At 36.8% G+C, this 16986-nt stretch overlaps 2 protein-coding genes across 10 annotated transcripts in view; one reads left to right on the forward strand and one right to left on the reverse strand.

Annotated features, from left to right (window-relative positions):
• Positions 1-16986, forward strand: part of EVI2B (ecotropic viral integration site 2B) — a 449729-nt gene that overhangs the window by 362311 nt on the left and 70432 nt on the right. The gene's annotated exons all lie outside the window — the stretch shown is intronic.
• Positions 1-16986, reverse strand: part of NF1 (neurofibromin 1) — a 254686-nt gene that overhangs the window by 7095 nt on the left and 230605 nt on the right. For 4 of the 9 annotated variants that reach the window (XM_082442255.1, XM_082442249.1, XM_082442250.1 and 1 more), the window contains 8 exons: positions 16351-16508; positions 12379-12501; positions 11839-11969; positions 11580-11680; positions 10131-10273; positions 9728-9774; positions 8267-8483; positions 3278-3361 (listed from right to left, as the gene is read on the reverse strand). In XM_082442255.1, coding sequence (XP_082298381.1) covers positions 3278-3361; positions 8267-8483; positions 9728-9774; positions 10131-10273; positions 11580-11680; positions 11839-11969; positions 12379-12501; positions 16351-16508 — 1004 coding nt within the window. The remainder of the gene's footprint in view (positions 1-3277; positions 3362-8266; positions 8484-9727; positions 9775-10130; positions 10274-11579; positions 11681-11838; positions 11970-12378; positions 12502-16350; positions 16509-16986) is intronic. The other 5 variants (XM_082442254.1, XM_082442251.1, XM_082442252.1 and 2 more) reach the window with 3 other exon arrangements.

Consider the following 16986-nt stretch of genomic DNA (forward strand, 5'->3'; position numbering starts at 1 on the left):
TTGGAAGGAGATGCACCAAAATGTTAATAAACAGTGATTATCTTAAGAGTGGTGGGATTACAGGTGATTTTTTCTTCTATTTTGCTGAATTTTAAAATTTTTTCCCTAATGAGCATATGTTCCTTTTAATTAAAAATCTTAAAGTATCACTGACCTAGGATTGTCACTGATAACCCAAAGCTTCAATGCTATGTGAGAGGCTGATGTCCCACTTTTACTCAATTTTCATCTCAATTCATTACCTGTTTTTGTGTATATGTTTTCTTCCTACTTAGTGACCCAACCCTACAAGTCACACACAGGTAAATGTGGCATGATTGTGATTCCTAAGTTCAACTTCACAGCAAAGGTGTTTTATTTAAGGATCTAAGGAGAAGCTGACATAAAAATCTTGGAGGTTTTTTAAAAAATCAATTTAAAAAAGCATTATATATATACCAAAAAATAGCACCTTGAAAAAAGCCAGGTTAGTATGAAACAGAATGATACCAGTATCCTGGTTTCTAAGCGTAATTCTCACTTTTGAGAATTTTGGCAGCATTCTTCTTTTTAACCCTTTGAAAATAAATCTAGAAACCTTTCTAGAATGTAGTGAAGGATTTGGTCTCAACATTCTATAGGAAAAACTCTCAGATTATCAGCCTGACTGCCCAATTGGAGACAGATCCTTCCTGCTTTGGTACATACTGTATTTTAAGTTGGTGAGCAGACCTTGGTGCTGCACTCCTGCTCATCAAGGCTGCTTGGAGGCTTTGCATCCTGGTCTCTCTTATGCCCCTACGCACTGGCTTTCCCTTCTGACTCTCAGTGGGCACAAAAGCAGAAATCCATGAGGTGACAGAAATCCAAAGGCCACCACCCAAGTGAAATAAAGGTAAAAACCTCTGTGGTCCTGACTTGATAGTTTAAATTCCCTTAGATATGCTGTAGTTAAGCATGCAGCCAGTTACAAACAACATGCAGGGCAGAAGAAGCTGAAGATTCTCTACAGCAGTGTATGAATAAGCACTGTGCTTCAGTGAATTGTGGTGGTTCCAGATAAAGATAAAATCCTAAATAAAAGGTGTTATTGGCCAAAATTCAGTGAACTAAGTGGGAAAAAAATTATTAGATTATACTATAGTTAAATAACATATATAAATAACTTATATATCTATTATATGTCTATCTCCTCTGCTCAAACATGAGTTCCTTGAAGGCAGGTATCAGGGTTTATTTTGACAACTAGGGATATAGTTCCAGGCTGACAAATAATTTTTAGAAAGTCACCTATTTTTTTAAACACCAAAATGATTTCTCAAACTGGAACCTAATATTTTCATGAAATAATAAAAGGATCGAATCCCTTTTAGCTCTTGAGAAGCTGAGGAAAAATGGGTTAGGTGATTTGTGAGAAGTTTTTCAACAAAAATAAAAGACATAATAATCCAAACCTCCCACCACCTGCAGAAGGCGATAGTAAGTTCCCTGAATCTGCATTGCTTAGTTTATCACATATATCATATGGCAAACCTGTCAGAAAACTCTTATTGCATCTATGAGAAGGCAAAGCTGTCAGAAGGCTCATTTGTTACACATACAGTGAGGCACATCAGAAGACCCAGGTTCCAGTCTGTTTGGATCAGAACTCTTATTTGGTTTCAGTTCTTAATCTGGCAATTAAAAAATAACAGTAGACGTGCCTATTTCAAAGGATTGTTAGAAGAATCAGATAGGCTAGGTGAAGACTTTTTGCACACAGATAATTACTGCATAAATTAAGATGTTCCTAATACCTGAAAAAAAAAAAAAAAAAAAAAAAAAGACCAAGTGAAGTGCTGAAAGGAATTTTAGAACAAACGCATAGGACTTGAATTTTATACTAGGATTTGTAAAATTACTGACGCTAATGTAAATAAGCAAGAAATATAAGTCTTCTTAGAAGAAAAGATAACTATAGCTTGTTCTTATGCTATAGTAATACACTGATGGAAACGTGTTAAATATATATTTAGAAAATTCATATTTTGAGCTAGATATACAAAAGAGTGACTATAAGAATTTTAAAAATACTTGTAATGGTCTTTCATCAATTGCTAACACCTCTTTTTCTATACAGGTCTAATCTTTCTGTATACTAACTACCGAAAGGTAAAAGAAAGAAAAGGCATCTTTTATAAATTAGACATAAGTGTATCACATTTTTTTCTTCTTAGTCCTTTGAGCTAACTAAGGACCACATTCCTTTCTTTTTAACACGGGTGACAGAGTGGACAGCCAGCTTTAATTTCTACGGAAATGCTGGGGTTGGCTTTGTATCTATATTTGGGGAAAATAAATACTTCCTAAGCTAAAAACCCTTCCCCAAACCACATACCCTCCTTTCTCTATTAACTCTCCCTGGAGTTTCTTGTTCAGCTGCCTGTGTTAGTCCAGGGCTGGGACGGCATCTTCAGCGCTCAGGGGGAGCATGAACAGCTCTTTCATCGAGACAAGTCTCAGCCCTGTGGCACCGTAAGCATCCAGACCTTACAGTAATGGCCTTACAAATTCTTTAGGTGCCTGAACCAGACTCTGCTTACAGGGATTGGTGAATGAAGTCTCATGCCATGTGCCCAGGATGAGCGCAGGGTAAGCAGTATTTCGTGCAAAGATGACAAAAGTAAAGAGTACCTTGATGAGGCAACAGCTGCATGAAAACTGCTGATTTAGAGCAAGGCAGAGAAGCTTCACAGACACAGAATGGAAGAAAAAACAAAAGTGAGTGATATCTGTAAGATTTTTAAAGGGTGAAATATGATTAGATACTGGATAATTATTATTTTCCTTGGTTTTCAGGAGGATTCTTGTTTTAATTGCTGAACTCTGACTATAAATTCCCCAAACATTACAATCTCTAAATAAATCGTAGAACTTACAATTTTACAGATAGATGTGTTTTTACCACCTTTATTAGAAGTAAGAATTTTAGTGTAAATCAAGAATTACACTAAAAAATGAAATGGAAAATTAGCAGAAATTACACCAAGCAATTGCTCAGTTTAAAATTATTTTTCTCCCTTAAATACAGGGCAATAACAAAGAAAAAAGAAGAAAAACCAAATCAAGAATATACCAAATAAAGGTCTGGGATACGGTAAGCAATTCCCTAAAACATCAAAACTGTTTTGGAGATTTTAAGTAGTCTCAAAATAGAGGCCTCTAAGTTTCTTCTAAGAGGGAGACATTTTAAACCTGGTAAGCACAGCGGAAGTGTGACTAAGTCTACCCTTCGGAGAAATGGTTTTGATAAACTAACCTTTTCTGCACACAGCTGTCAGCACTACTGGGTAGGAATCCTTACAACTCCTAGCTGATCCACCCGGCTTCCTGGGAGGGAGGTCTGCATTACAGAAGCAAAGTGACTGAATAACTGACAGGCCTGGACATAGCCCCAAAATAAAGTGAAAGAAGTGAATTTAAAATAAAGTTCACCTAAATAGGTCTTTGCTCTAAAAAATCCATGCTCTAACACTAACAGTAAAATAAGGTGATCAAAGAAAAAAATTAAAGTTTTTTTTTTTCAAGTGAAAAAACATTTAAAATAGATCACAGGCTTATTTTTGTTAAAAAATTATAAAACATGTGACCTCACATATTTTTGAGGTCAAAAATATATTATAAAACTTTTGCCGTAATTATTACCTGATTTTTCCAAACAGATGTCCCTTTGAATGATCAGAATACTTTACAGTACAAGGTACAACATAAGTACAAAAGAGATCACAAAAGAGGGCAAAATAGTTACCTGTGTATACTTTGCCACTCTTACTATTCTGAAATCTATTTGAGGGCAGGTCTCATGTCCTAGTAGCCCCTGCCACTCCCTTGGGTCTAACAGAGTCCCTTGCATGTAGTAAACAATGAATATCTGGGATAATTCATGATAAAATCTGGATTTCGGGTTATTTTCTACAGAGCATTGTAGTATTAATCTCGTACCTAAAAATCAAAGAACTTGTGTACACAAAGAATTTGTTAAACAACATGACTCAGAAGGAAATAACAACTTTAGCTGAAACCGAATAGTGAGATCCATAGGCAAAAACTGTCAAGTCTCTGGGGACCAGTGTCTCTCTCATCTTTAAATGTTCCAGCGTACCTAGTGTATACCTACAAAATAGGTGTTCGAATGTTTACTGAATTAAATTACAGTGTGAAAAATATTAGGAGGTCTCGGTAGAGTATAAATTAAATTTTAATACATTGGAAATGAACCTATTTAATTTCTTTTTAATGAGTACTAAAATCCATATAATTCCATCTGGATTTTTATTTCTAGTATACTTGCTCCTTAATATCTAAAGAGGATACAGGAAGACTATTTGGAATGCATACTTGAAATGGTTATAAAGCACTCACAATATGGCTTTTAAAAAGGCTTCTTTGCTCATCCTGTAAGAGAGCCATTTATGGCTTGGCCTTAAGCACGACAAAGTCCCATATATAACATTTTTAGTAGATAGGTTTTATTTTCTAGTTCTAATCCTGGTTCTCCAATTTATGTCCAGCTCAGCTACAATGGACCTAAGAATGGATCGCAATATCAAATTTGAAATATTCTTATCTATCAGAGAGTAAATATTATGGATTCTCTTCAAGATTCTCATAGTGGCATGTGGGAAAATCTGAAGAGACAAAGTTTTATGTCCATTTGGCTAAAAGGACCACAGTTAACACAATTTCATATGCACTGAACTCTGAGTACAGTCCACTGGCTCCACTGATACCAAGTCAACTTCTACTAGGAGTGGGGTCAGAAGACAGTCATTTATGTAATTTTATATATGGAGTTATAAAACAATCCTTCTTGTGCTAAGGGGATAGACAAGTGGGCTATGATCATCTGTCAAGAAGACTGGATTTTCAGAGACAACTGCTTTATGTAAATGACCGCTACTTCCTCAAAAGCTGGTGACTGATGAATTATCACCAAAATTTTTTCCTAAGTAAGGTTTAGTGTTTCATGGGGGAGGGCGAGGGGGTTCATGAATTTCTTATCTAGCTAATTTGACAGCAGAGACTATTGGAGACCAAAAGAAGATACAGCTTAGTGGCCGATCCTGCTAAGTACCAAAGATCTAGAAAGCAAAGTCTTGCACTGACAGGGAAAGTTTGAAGCAAAGGCTTGAGCTGTGTGCAGATCAGCAACTTTTGCTTTTTGACATAAAGAAACAGAGCTTTCACCTGTTTAAAATTCAGTAGACTAGTGCAGGTTGATGTTGGGTAATTTGATGGCAAGCCACACTTATGCTCCATTTCAGGGAGTGACACAGGGCTTCTTTAAATACTTCTGCTTAGGACTTGGCTGATGGAAGTGGAGACAGGGAAATATTCTGGTTTCTATACGACCAAATAGCGAAGCCGAAATGCTGGAGTGAGTTATGAATCTGGATTAGATTCATCACTTCTTTTAGCCCTTTGATATCAGCAAACTCAGATCCACAAAGAATTGAGGAGATAGGGATGTAAGATTACAAGGAGCTAAAGATATAAAACAGCATACCTAGTTACAAAGTATTAACTCTTTTAAGAGGTATTCCCTAAGAGCAAATGACAAAAACACAATAATTAGGTAGATAAATAAATCAGGATCCTTTCATGGAGATGAGCCCACAGTTTAGAGATACAAATGGGTTTCATCGAAGAGTAAAGTTACTACTGAAAAGATAAACTCTTTCTCTAATAACATGTAGTAAAATAATGTGGTGAACCAAAGGATATATAATTTACAATTTAGAGACAGAAAAACACCGTTATTCTACTTAATTAATTGTATTACTTTTAAAGCTTCAGTTTCTTTTGAGAATAGTCAGAGGTTTCCAGGGTGTTATAATCTATTCAAGCAGCCACCTTTGGAGAACTACTGGAGGCGACACAGTAGGTTTAAAACTGTAACCAAAACCACATATGCTATTCTTTGATTTCTCTAAACAATTCTAAATAAGAGGTTACAGAGTAGGACTACTTTTCTAAGCAAATGATATGGCTAATGTCCAATCAACACAGGACATGAACAGTTAATCAACTAGCAGAAGAACTTGTACTGGTACCTTTATTCTTAATCTGATTATTTTATTGTCTCCATCAGTGGGCAAATATGGGCAGAAATACCCCTGACAATTAGTTTGGGTTAAAAAAAAAAAGTCAATGTAAAAACAGCTAAACATTTTGACAGCTTTAACATCACTTTAGTAGCCCAAGAGGCAAAAGATTGGTCAAAACGAACCAAACTTTAAAAACAAGAGGATCAATATAGACAGTCTACGAATTTTCTAATTGTGATTAACTTCAGTGGTTGACTAACCCAGACGACAGAGAGCTCTACAGAAGAAAAGGAGCGGTGGACTTACGGTAAGGCAGATGGAAGTAATGAGACAGAAAGAAAGAAATGAAAAAAAAAGTGAAAGGCAGGGGAAGGGAAGGAAGAAAGATGACAGATACAGTAGGCAATGAATGTGGTAGAAAGAGCACTGGCCTTGGTTCTAGATAAGAACTGTGTGATAAAGCAATTCACTTAGCTCTTCTAAACTCAGTCTCCCCTTCACACACAACATTGTGAGCCTAGAACTAAATTACCTCTATAGTAACCCCTAGCTCCAAAATGCTAAGATTTTATGGCGGGAAGCGGGGGGTAGTGGTGATGAGGGAAAGAATTCAGTGGCTGCAGTATCTAGAAGAAAGTAAACTTAAAGTTTTGCCCTGGCTTTAACAGTTGAAATGCTGATAATGGGGCAAGATCATAGGCACACTCTAGTGCATAAGAATCACCTGGGTGTTTATTAAACACAGATTGCCGCCTGGGCCCCACTCCTGGAGTCTCTTGTGCAGGAGGTCTGGAGTGGGATTCTAGCGTTTGCATTTCTAATAAGCTCCTAAATGATGCTGAGGCTGCTGGTCTGGGACCACACTTGGAGAAACACTGTTCTAGGGAATAGGTGACAGAGGCCAAATAAACACAGTTATATGGGGAAAAAAAGTTGGCCAGATTTCTCTTATTTCTTGTTGGGGAGAAAACCTGACTAGGTGCAGTAAGGTGATTGATAAATAAATGCTGGATTAAACAATTTGTTTCCTCTGCTGACCAAGGCTTTGTTGTTGACCAAAGCTTAATAGATGAATATAGTTATTTAATATAATGGTTTATAATATGAATTGGGTATTAGATTTGCCAAGTTCTTCAGAACCTTCAAAACTATATATGTTTAAACATTCATGCAAAACTGAGATTATAAACTGGGAATTCTATTTATGGATCTTAAACATCACAAAATAGTATAATACATCATTTGGCTTTTTAAAAGAAAATCCATGCTAACACTTAACTACATCTAATATTGATAACTTTTCCTTATCGCATGAGGTGTTTCATAAGTACACTTTTCAGATGATGAACTTTAAACACAAAACCTTTTTAATTTTAACCATTTTAGAAAGATATCTTTCTGAATAGAATACATGACCACAACGGAAGCTTTCCTTCATTACCCACTGTAATCATAAATACACAATGGCGTCAGTTCTGTAATGAACTGAATAATACCTCCCGGGTTTGAACAGAGTCATAAGAAATCATCCGCTTTGTCACTGAAAAAGCTCAGAGTTCTGTACGTTTGCCATTTCTGCCATCTTGTTTATCTCAGCCCCACCCGAGCTATTAGCTGTTATTCCTCAGTTTATCTGCCTCTTAGTTGCATGTTGAATGGGCATACTTTCCCCACTTGGACCTAAGAGTGACTCCAGAGTCAGGAATATGCTTATGGGCTTTAAGATGTTATTTTTTTGAGGTGGCATTTTTGTCTGGTTGTTTATTTACTCCTAGATTTTCAGGTTGTTGCTGGCAGCAGGGAAAAGGGGCACTACTATATTTTGTTTATTTTTGGGATACAGTATGCTGTATCAGGGACACAGAAACACTGTGAATTATAATTAGTAAGGGAATTATAATTCTGTTCACTTACAGGGTTATATACCTTAGGTTACTCTTCCTGCCTAAACTCTAAAAACTTATCAACCTTGGAACACTATGTGAACACTCTAAACATTTCACTATCTTTGTATAACTGTTTGAAAGTAGACAGCTTTACAGAAACCAAAATTCAAATCAGCTACAAGGTAAAGAAGAAATGTAAGATGAATTTCATGATAAAAAGGAGCAAAATCTGCTATAAACTGATAACAAGGGAATTCCTAATGTTGGTATAGTAATATTATTGCTCAAATTTATATAAAGATTACATTTACTGACCTGGGGAATGCTGGGAAGTTGCAAGTGAGGTCATGGAATTAGAAAGGTTAAGGTTAGCAGTAATACTAAGCTGGCTCTGCACTGCAGGAGGATAAGGAGATGTGGGTGTCAGGAGGGACTCCTCACTGGTTTCTTCATCAATTCCAGGCAAATACGTGTCAATCAAGGCATCAAGAAACTTAACAATAAGCTCAGCATAGTCTGGGATTTGTGTTTGCTGTAATGGAAAATAGGACATTATTTTAGCTCTGTTCTTTTTTCTTTTTTTGTAAATCCCCCTTGAAGCCAAAAAAGATAAATTCAATTTTTGTTTTGGGCTTAATTTACTATTTTTCTTCCTTTGTACTACAGATCATTAAAAAAAAAGGGGGTGGAATAATATTTGTAGACTACCATGGGACTTACAACTGGGAATTTTATTCAGCTAACACTTACAGCTTCCAGATGAACCTGTGATTACTGAAGGCCATGCACAAAGACTGAATTAATTCTGAGACAATCCAATCATCAGGAATGATGTCTAGTCTATTTTCCAAAACTGAGAAAATGAGCAGAGCATCATTCCAGCTGCCATGTAGAGATTCAACTAACTAAATACTGTGAAGGGCTCGGAGAGTTACTGGCAATCAAACTGCAAAAGTTCCCGCATGATATACTTATTTCTGTGACTTCAGGCCCATTTTTTAAATGACAGCCTTTGCATATCAAGAGATATGCAGTAATAACTAAACAAAACAAAACTAAGTACTCAACTGTTAAAATCAGAACAAGATTTATGCAATTCATATTGATTTAGCACCCCTATCTCTAGAACACTGCACTAGGGGAAGAAAAAGAAGTCCTGCCTTCAAGGAACCTCAATCAATTTGGAGAGAGACCATATACAGAGAGAATAATTAAATACACATTTATGTAGCACTATATCAACTAACACCAATCAAAGAACAAACTGAATGGAGCAAATGAGGATATATTCAGGGAAGAGTGAATCTAATGCAACAGGTTGGAAGGAAAAATGTTTTCTTGAGGTAAATTTCTTTTTCTTTATGTAATTTTTAAAATTGAGGTTTAACTGACATATAACATTATATTAATTTTAGGTCATAAGGTAGATTTTAAACATATGTAATGCTCCTTCCTAATCACAAGATACCTAAATGTGTGCATTAAGATCATCAATTACATGAGGGACTGAGGGCAGAAAGTTTACAGAGGTTTATCATACGTTTCTGAAAAGTCAAGCATAAATTTAGTTGAATTTTTTTTTTTTGTAAAAGCTAGTATATAAACATATTAAAGGTGTTGCCTCTTGGAAAGAATCTTGTGGTAGAAAATTTTTAATAAAAATAATATATGTGTTTTTTGTGAATCATTCTGGTTTTCAACATATTGTCTTAAAGCAGGAACAGTAATATAAATAAAACTTTCATTTTGTCAATAGAGAAAAAGATATTTTCTTACCTTTGAAAAGGGTCCTGCAAACCGCCATAGGCCATTAAAACCAAAACCTGCAACAAATCAAATGTTACTCTTATAGCAAGCATGACACTCTTTCAGTCTTAACAGCAATTATATAGTTGATGATATATAAAACCCCCACACACAGTGAAAACTTTTTTTTTTTAGAATGAGTGTCAAAGTAGACTAAAACTCACTGAAAATATACCCAGTATAAAACCATATTTTAGTTAAAAAGTTGTCAACCACTTATTGTACTGAACACATAATTAAAAGTCAGAAAATGGCATATTAGAGAGGTGTGAACAAGCCTATTCCTCATAAGGAATTCTTCAGCCAGTGCATTCTTTAACAGCACACATGTTTCAAGTTCATCAACCATCCTCCTCCCGATACGTTTATTTACTTTGCAGGTAAGATGTTTGGTACTGTGGTGGGGATTCTTCATGGTACACCACACTTTGCACAATCCCATGGATTGGATTTAACAAATTTGGATCTTGGCACAATGACAACAGGGTGTTGATCTTAGAGTCCAACAAATTGTGCCTAAAAAAATAAAAGTCAACAGAGGAACATTTTAAAGGAAAATTAAATGAAAATATATACTGGAAAATATTTTTCCCTAGAACAGTATGATAAAAATGAAGGGTGATGAGTGCTTTTCCAATTTTTCTCTAATGAACGTGTGTATTTGCTTTTTTGTTTTGTCTTTTGTGTTTAACTCATTAGGAAAATATGGTAAAAGCACCTAACTAGCACTGTCATATAACCATGCTTAACTATATGTGGTGATTATTTGCTCAAGACAAGGTTGGCTTCTGTCTGCCACTCAGCATGCTTTAGGACCATCTCTTTCTGCTGATTATTGATATGTACCCAGGAGTTAAAACTAAATTTAATATTAATCAGTGTTTAATAAATGCTGAATCAGATCGAATGAGGAAAGCAAAATTAGCTTGGAGGGGGTGGAATATATGATCAAATTCAAACTTCTGAGGAAATTAACTATTTCTAACCCAGCTATACCCCATTAATAAAAATAACCAAGAACCAAGTATATAGAATTCTGAAATTTATAAATAAGATTAAACAAAAACAAAGAAATAATGATACTACATAGAAGGCCTAGATTAGGAATAGAGTTTCCCAAGTTTCTTTGGGTTATCTAGATTTGAACACTTTGAGGCTAATATGATTTTAGCCCTTAAGAGAGAATAAAATTCATCTCCCAAATAAGAAGTCAATTTTGTTTTCACGCAGCTGTGGATTAAAAACAAAAGCTCTACTGAAAAAGAAAACAGAACAGGTATGCTGATTTAAATATAGCAATCTAACAGCTTTCTCCTAAGTGAGGAAATAAACAATGCTCATCACAATGAACAATGTAAGAAAATCACAAGATAAAAAAATGTTTTTCCCACTCTGACAAGTACAGGTTTCTGGTAACTGACTATACTGCTGAACTGAATGAATAAGCATTTTCAGAACTCTAATGGAAAACTGATGAATTCATAAAAGTGCTAACAAAAGATCAAGATGAAAAAAAAATTAATTACATGGGACTGAGTGAACTGATGAGGATGATTATAATTTTTATGACTTTCTGTTTGAATAAAAAAAAAAAAAAATGTTTTTTCCGATCGGCAGGCCAAAACTAGTCCTAGGTCCCATTAAACCCACTGTCTCTAAGCTAAAAATCACTACCACACTACTTTTTTTTTTACTATCACACTACTTCACGTTCCCCTCTCCACAACCAGTGAACACTACTGGGTGATACTTTTCCTAAGCTTTTATAAAACATTTGACTTCAAGACAGATACAAAAGTTAAACACAAGTGGAGATACTTACACAACAGGAAAAACTTTGGGGAAAACAACACTAGCTTCTGCTAAGTATTCATAAAGAATTCGTTGATCAAACTCATCCGTGGTGTATTTCACCAGCGTAGCCTAAAAAAAAAGTAAACAAAAAACATTTTACTTTGTGGCTGAATTGTTACCTGTTTCGGTGAGAAGCAGAATTTGGCCTTCCTTTCATGTTTTTAATATTTAAGGGCCTTCTAAGAGTAGACTGGAAAAAACCCCCCACAAAAAGCAAAAAATATTACCAGAACAGTAAGAAGAAGTGCTTGGATCTTCGGATCAGTAAGTACTTCTTCATCTAAGAGAACATTTGATTCAGACACTGAAACTTTACGTAAATGTGGGTGCTGTTGTGATGAGGAAATCCTTTGAGTTTCTGTGGTAAGATATGGATTAACACAATCAGCTATATTAATCAAATATAACACACTAGATACTACTTCACCTAACATATTTTAATGTCACTTCTAAAATTCGATAGCTTTTTAACAGACACTTAAAATATCAACATAAATATCATACAAAATTACTATTCACCTATACAAAAGTTCTGGCTAGCTGTATACAATGTTGTATATCATATGTATGATTACTTTCTACACAGGTTTCAGGATATCTGTCATTTTAAGGACTGTATAGCTTGTCTTTGTCTTTTGAAAAAGAGCAAATGTTTCTATATTTTATCCTAATGATACTAAGAAATGGCTGGAAAGCAAATATGGCTTTAATGTACTCTCCCTCCTTACTTTCAATGATCTAGATTAATTATTAACTTTGTTTCTCACCCATTTCATAATCAGTTTCTGCTACTCTCCTCATTTTGGGGGGTGTTGTGATCCCTGATTCCATTTCTTGCCTTTTAGGAGCCTTTGTGTCTGATATCAAGTGATCAAAACTTTTCCTTGTTCCTATAAACAAAAGTTACAGAATATGGAAGTTCATTAACCACAGTGTCTGTGAATAGGAATATACTAAAAAGAAAATGTTTGGGCATAAAGTGTTTAAGTTTTCACTTAAGGACCCAAAGAAAGCTCAAACATATCCCTGGGGCAGAGTTCCTCTCCTCTCCTGTTTTTTTCCATCTTCTCAAGGAATTTTGGCCACACAGCTGTTCTGTTTCAGGACAGGATGTGCCTTATTGGTCCAAATTAAATTGAGATTACATGCACTACACTGGAGGTAAACCAAACTCCACCAACAAGTACAATATTTGATAATAAATACAGAGATATGTGCTGTTTAGTAGCAAAGATCAACTATGTCTGAACAGCCTTTTTTCAATTTAAGGCATTCTGCTGGTGCCAAGAATGAGTCATTAACCTATGAAGAATTTCTAAAAGTAGACAAAATCAAAGTTTTAGTTCTTCAGGCTTTGAAAAAAGGATGTGCATGCCTAAAAGTACTAAATAATAGATACACTGGGAGATGCTTCAAAAATAGCAAGCAGTACCGTTTCCCACTTGGCTTTGAGTTTCTCTAATCATGTATTATACCAATGTTAAATACCTGTCTCTTAAAGTAAAAGTATTGAAACTGGATTATTTGGAACTTATATATTTCTGTTCTGTATATTCTAAGAACTTCTCTTATTCTTCTTGGTACAGCTCTAACAGCAAATCTGGAATACTTTTGACAGTATTATTTTTTAAAAGCCAGAACTGAAGCCACTATAATTACATATGACAATTGAACACTTGAGAAATTTAATGTTCTATTAACCTCAAGTTTTAATACTAATAATTATTCACAATAGTCATAAAAATCAAGGTCAAATAATTTAACAGCCCAGAAGAATCTAGTCCAACCTCTTCACTTCCTGTACCTGTAAACTGAGGAAGCCATGAGCAGTTAAGAGATTAGCCTGAAGTCGCAAGGCTAGGCATCCAGTTAGTGACCAGACTTTAAATATCAAATTTCCTAAAAACCAATTCGTGCGGGCTTCCCTGGTGGTGCAGTGGTTGGGAGTCTGCCTGCCAGTGCAGGGGACACGGGTTCAAGCCCTGGTCTGGGACGATCCCACATGCCGCGGAGCAACTGGGCCCATGAGCCACAACTACTGAGCCTGCGCGTCTGGAGCTTGTGCTCCGCAACAAGAGAGGCCGCGACAGTGAGAGGCCCGCGCACCGTGATGAAGAGTGGCCCCCGCTTGCCGCAACTAGAGAAAGCCCTCGCACAGAAACGAAGACCCAACACAGCCAAAAAAAAAAAACCAATTCGTGCTTTCATACTGCATGAGATCAGGACACCACTCTCTATGTTTAGTTTTCTTACTTTTCTCATTCTTCCTTTTTTACTTTACACTCTGCATTCTTCCTGGGAGATCTCCTTCCACTGCCGTAGCTTCAGCTGTCTAATGAACTAATCAATTCTAAATGTGCCACTTGTCCACTTCTCTCTTCCTGAACTCCAGATGTATGTTCTCATTTATCTCTTACATATACACGCCAAGAATCCTGACGGGACCTCAAATATAATATCAACCAACCTAAATTTATCTTGTACTATAAATATATTAGTCTTGATCTCTGTGAATGGAATCACTATCCAGCCAGTTTTTTTTTTTTTTTTTTTAAAGTAGAGGGAAGGATTATTTATTTATTTATTTATTTTTGGCTGTGTTGGGTCTTCGTTTCGTGCAAGGGCTTTCTCTAGTTGCGGCAAGCGGGGGCCACTCTTCATCGTGGTGCGCGGGCCTTTCACTATCACGGCGTCTCTTGTTGCGGGGCACAGGCTCCAGACGCGCAGGCTCAGTAGTTGTGGCTCACGGGCCTAGTTGCTCCGCGGCATGTGGGATCTTCCCAGACCAGGGCTCAAACCCGTGTCCCCTGCATTGGCAGGCAGACTCTCAACCACTGCGCCACCAGGGAAGCCCCCAGCCAGTTTTTGAAGCCAGAAATTTCTGACATCCTTCACTGCCTTCTCCTTCCCCACCTGGCCCAAAGAGTCAGGCACTAAGTCCCACACCTGATTCCTTTTCTCCATTGTCCCACTGCTCCTGCCTTAGTGTAGGCCTACACCATTTTTTGCTTGGACCGCTGTAACGATCTCTTAAATGATTCCCTTGCGAAAAAACTCTTCCTATTTCTCCATATTGTAGCCAAAAACCTTTCCTAAGAATAAAATTTTGTAACGTCTCTCCCCTACTTAAAGATCCCTGCTGGATACATGATAAGGCTAAATCTCTTAACATGGCACAAAGTCTCCCACAAACTAGTTGCAATTCTTCTCTAGCCTCATTTCGTACCCCAGTGCTTTTCCTGACTTTGCTTTATTTATGCTATTTCCCCCCTCTCTTGAATACATGCCTTCCTTATCCTGTGCCTACCAGGCAAGCATGTATTAAATTTTCAAGATCTGGTTCAAATGTTACCTCCGCTCTGTAGCTTTTCCTAATTTCCTTACTTTAATGGCACCTGGGGATGCTGTTGCAATTGCCTGATTATAAGTCTTAGCCACCAAACTATGAGCCACTCCAGGGCAAAGACTGTAACTTTTTCGTCTACCACATGGGTTGAATGAATTCAATATTGCATTTTCTCTGAAGTTAGTTTTTCATTTACAACTTCCTTGGCATGAAAACTCAGAATCACAAAACACAAAGTAACCAGGAAACTCCTAGAACATTATTTATGGAAAAGTATAAAGAGAAAGGAACTCAAACAAAAGATAACAGTCCTTGGGACTTCCCTGGTGGCACAGTGGTTAAGAATCCGCCTGCCAATGCAGGGGACACGGGTTCGAGCCCTGGTCCGGGAAGATCCCACATGCTGCGGAGCAACTAAGCCCGTGTGCCACAACTACTGAGCCCATGTGCTGCAATTACTGAAGCCCGCACGCCTAGAGCCCATGCTCCGCAACAAGAGAAGCCACCGCAATGACAAGCTTGTGCACCGCAATGAAGAGTAGCCCCCACTCACCACAACTAGAGAAAGCCTGCGCACAGCAACAAAGACCCAATGCAGCCAAAAATAAATAAATAAAATAAATAAAAAAAAGATAACAGTCCTATGTGATTAGTAATAGTGATTAACATTCATGGTTTCAATTTCTCTCATGGTTTATTGGCAGGTTATTTATTTTATACTTCTTTAGCCAAAGTTGTGTAAGAGCACCTTTGCATTCAATCTGTGGTGAGGTGGGATCAGTGGGCTCTCTCGTTATTTACTTCAGTTTTTGAAAAGGGAAAAAGGGTCTCACAGCATTTCAGGTATATTTCTCATGGTCAAATGTTGATATAACCAAGCAATTTTAACTTCCAAGAACCCTATCTTCTTACAGTAATCAAAACCTCTTACCTTTTTGTCTTTTTAAAGAAAAGATGGCAAATAGTATTATTATAGCTTCATAGCATATTCATGTATTCTGCCCTCAGAGGGTAATTTTGGGAAATATATTGTTAAAGGCCCTGCATCTGAATGCTGCAAGACTCTTCCTTTTCTGTTGAGTATCTAATGTCTCTCCTACTCCCATTTCCCTTCTGCCTGGCCAAGGCAGAATAAAACAAGTAGAGCCACAATATTTAGTCTAAGAATCCCCCCAAAACTGTTTCAAGATCTCATTCTCATTCCTCTATCTTAACTGATATGGCTTAACTGATCTATCAAACTCTCTCATAATTGGCATCAAAGACTTTGCTACATCAAAAACAGGAAATTTTGATAATCTTGAACAGCTTCAAATAATTTTCCAGGAGTGAAAGTATCTGACCATTTTTGAAAAGAATTCTAAAACTTTCTACATAATTTAGATAAACTAACCAAGCAACTTCTTCGTGTTGGCCTGAGAAGGCTGCCCCATGTCCAAGCTCATGGATTTCCTGGCTCGGGGACTGGTCTGGCCCGCAGGTGGATAGCTGGCTGCAAGGTACCCTTCAGAACCTTTGGGAGAGGACCATGGCTGACTCTCCTTTAGTGTCCTGAGAGATTAAAACAAACAATTGAGAAGAATCAATAAACATGATGACAAATACAACCACTGCTGGCCCTCCTAATTGACTATTGTATTTCCCAAAGGCAGAGATCAAGTAATTTTAAAACTGTACTTTAAAGCTCTTTACGGTACAAACTCTTAATCTATCCCCAGGAAGTATCCACTTTCTTGCCATGACATCTTATACACAGTAGGTACTCAACAAATGCTCAACTGAACTGTACTGCATTGATTTTTTAATCAGGGAGAATCAGGTCTAAATAAGCAATTGTATCCCTGGTTTAAAAACCAAGGGGGAACACAGTCAAACTCACTTTCTCCTTTTCATAACAAAAAGGGCATATCTCAAAGAAATATAATCATAGGAATGACTGAAGAGTAAGACTACTGAAAGCCAAGTATGCCTGGAAAGCTTTTGCATACATTGTTAACATCTCAGCTGGAAATTGCTGAGGGCTTTTTAT

Source organism: Balaenoptera physalus, assembly GCF_965194825.1.
Source record: "Balaenoptera physalus genome assembly, chromosome: 20".
Classification (NCBI taxonomy): Eukaryota; Metazoa; Chordata; class Mammalia; order Artiodactyla; family Balaenopteridae; genus Balaenoptera; species Balaenoptera physalus.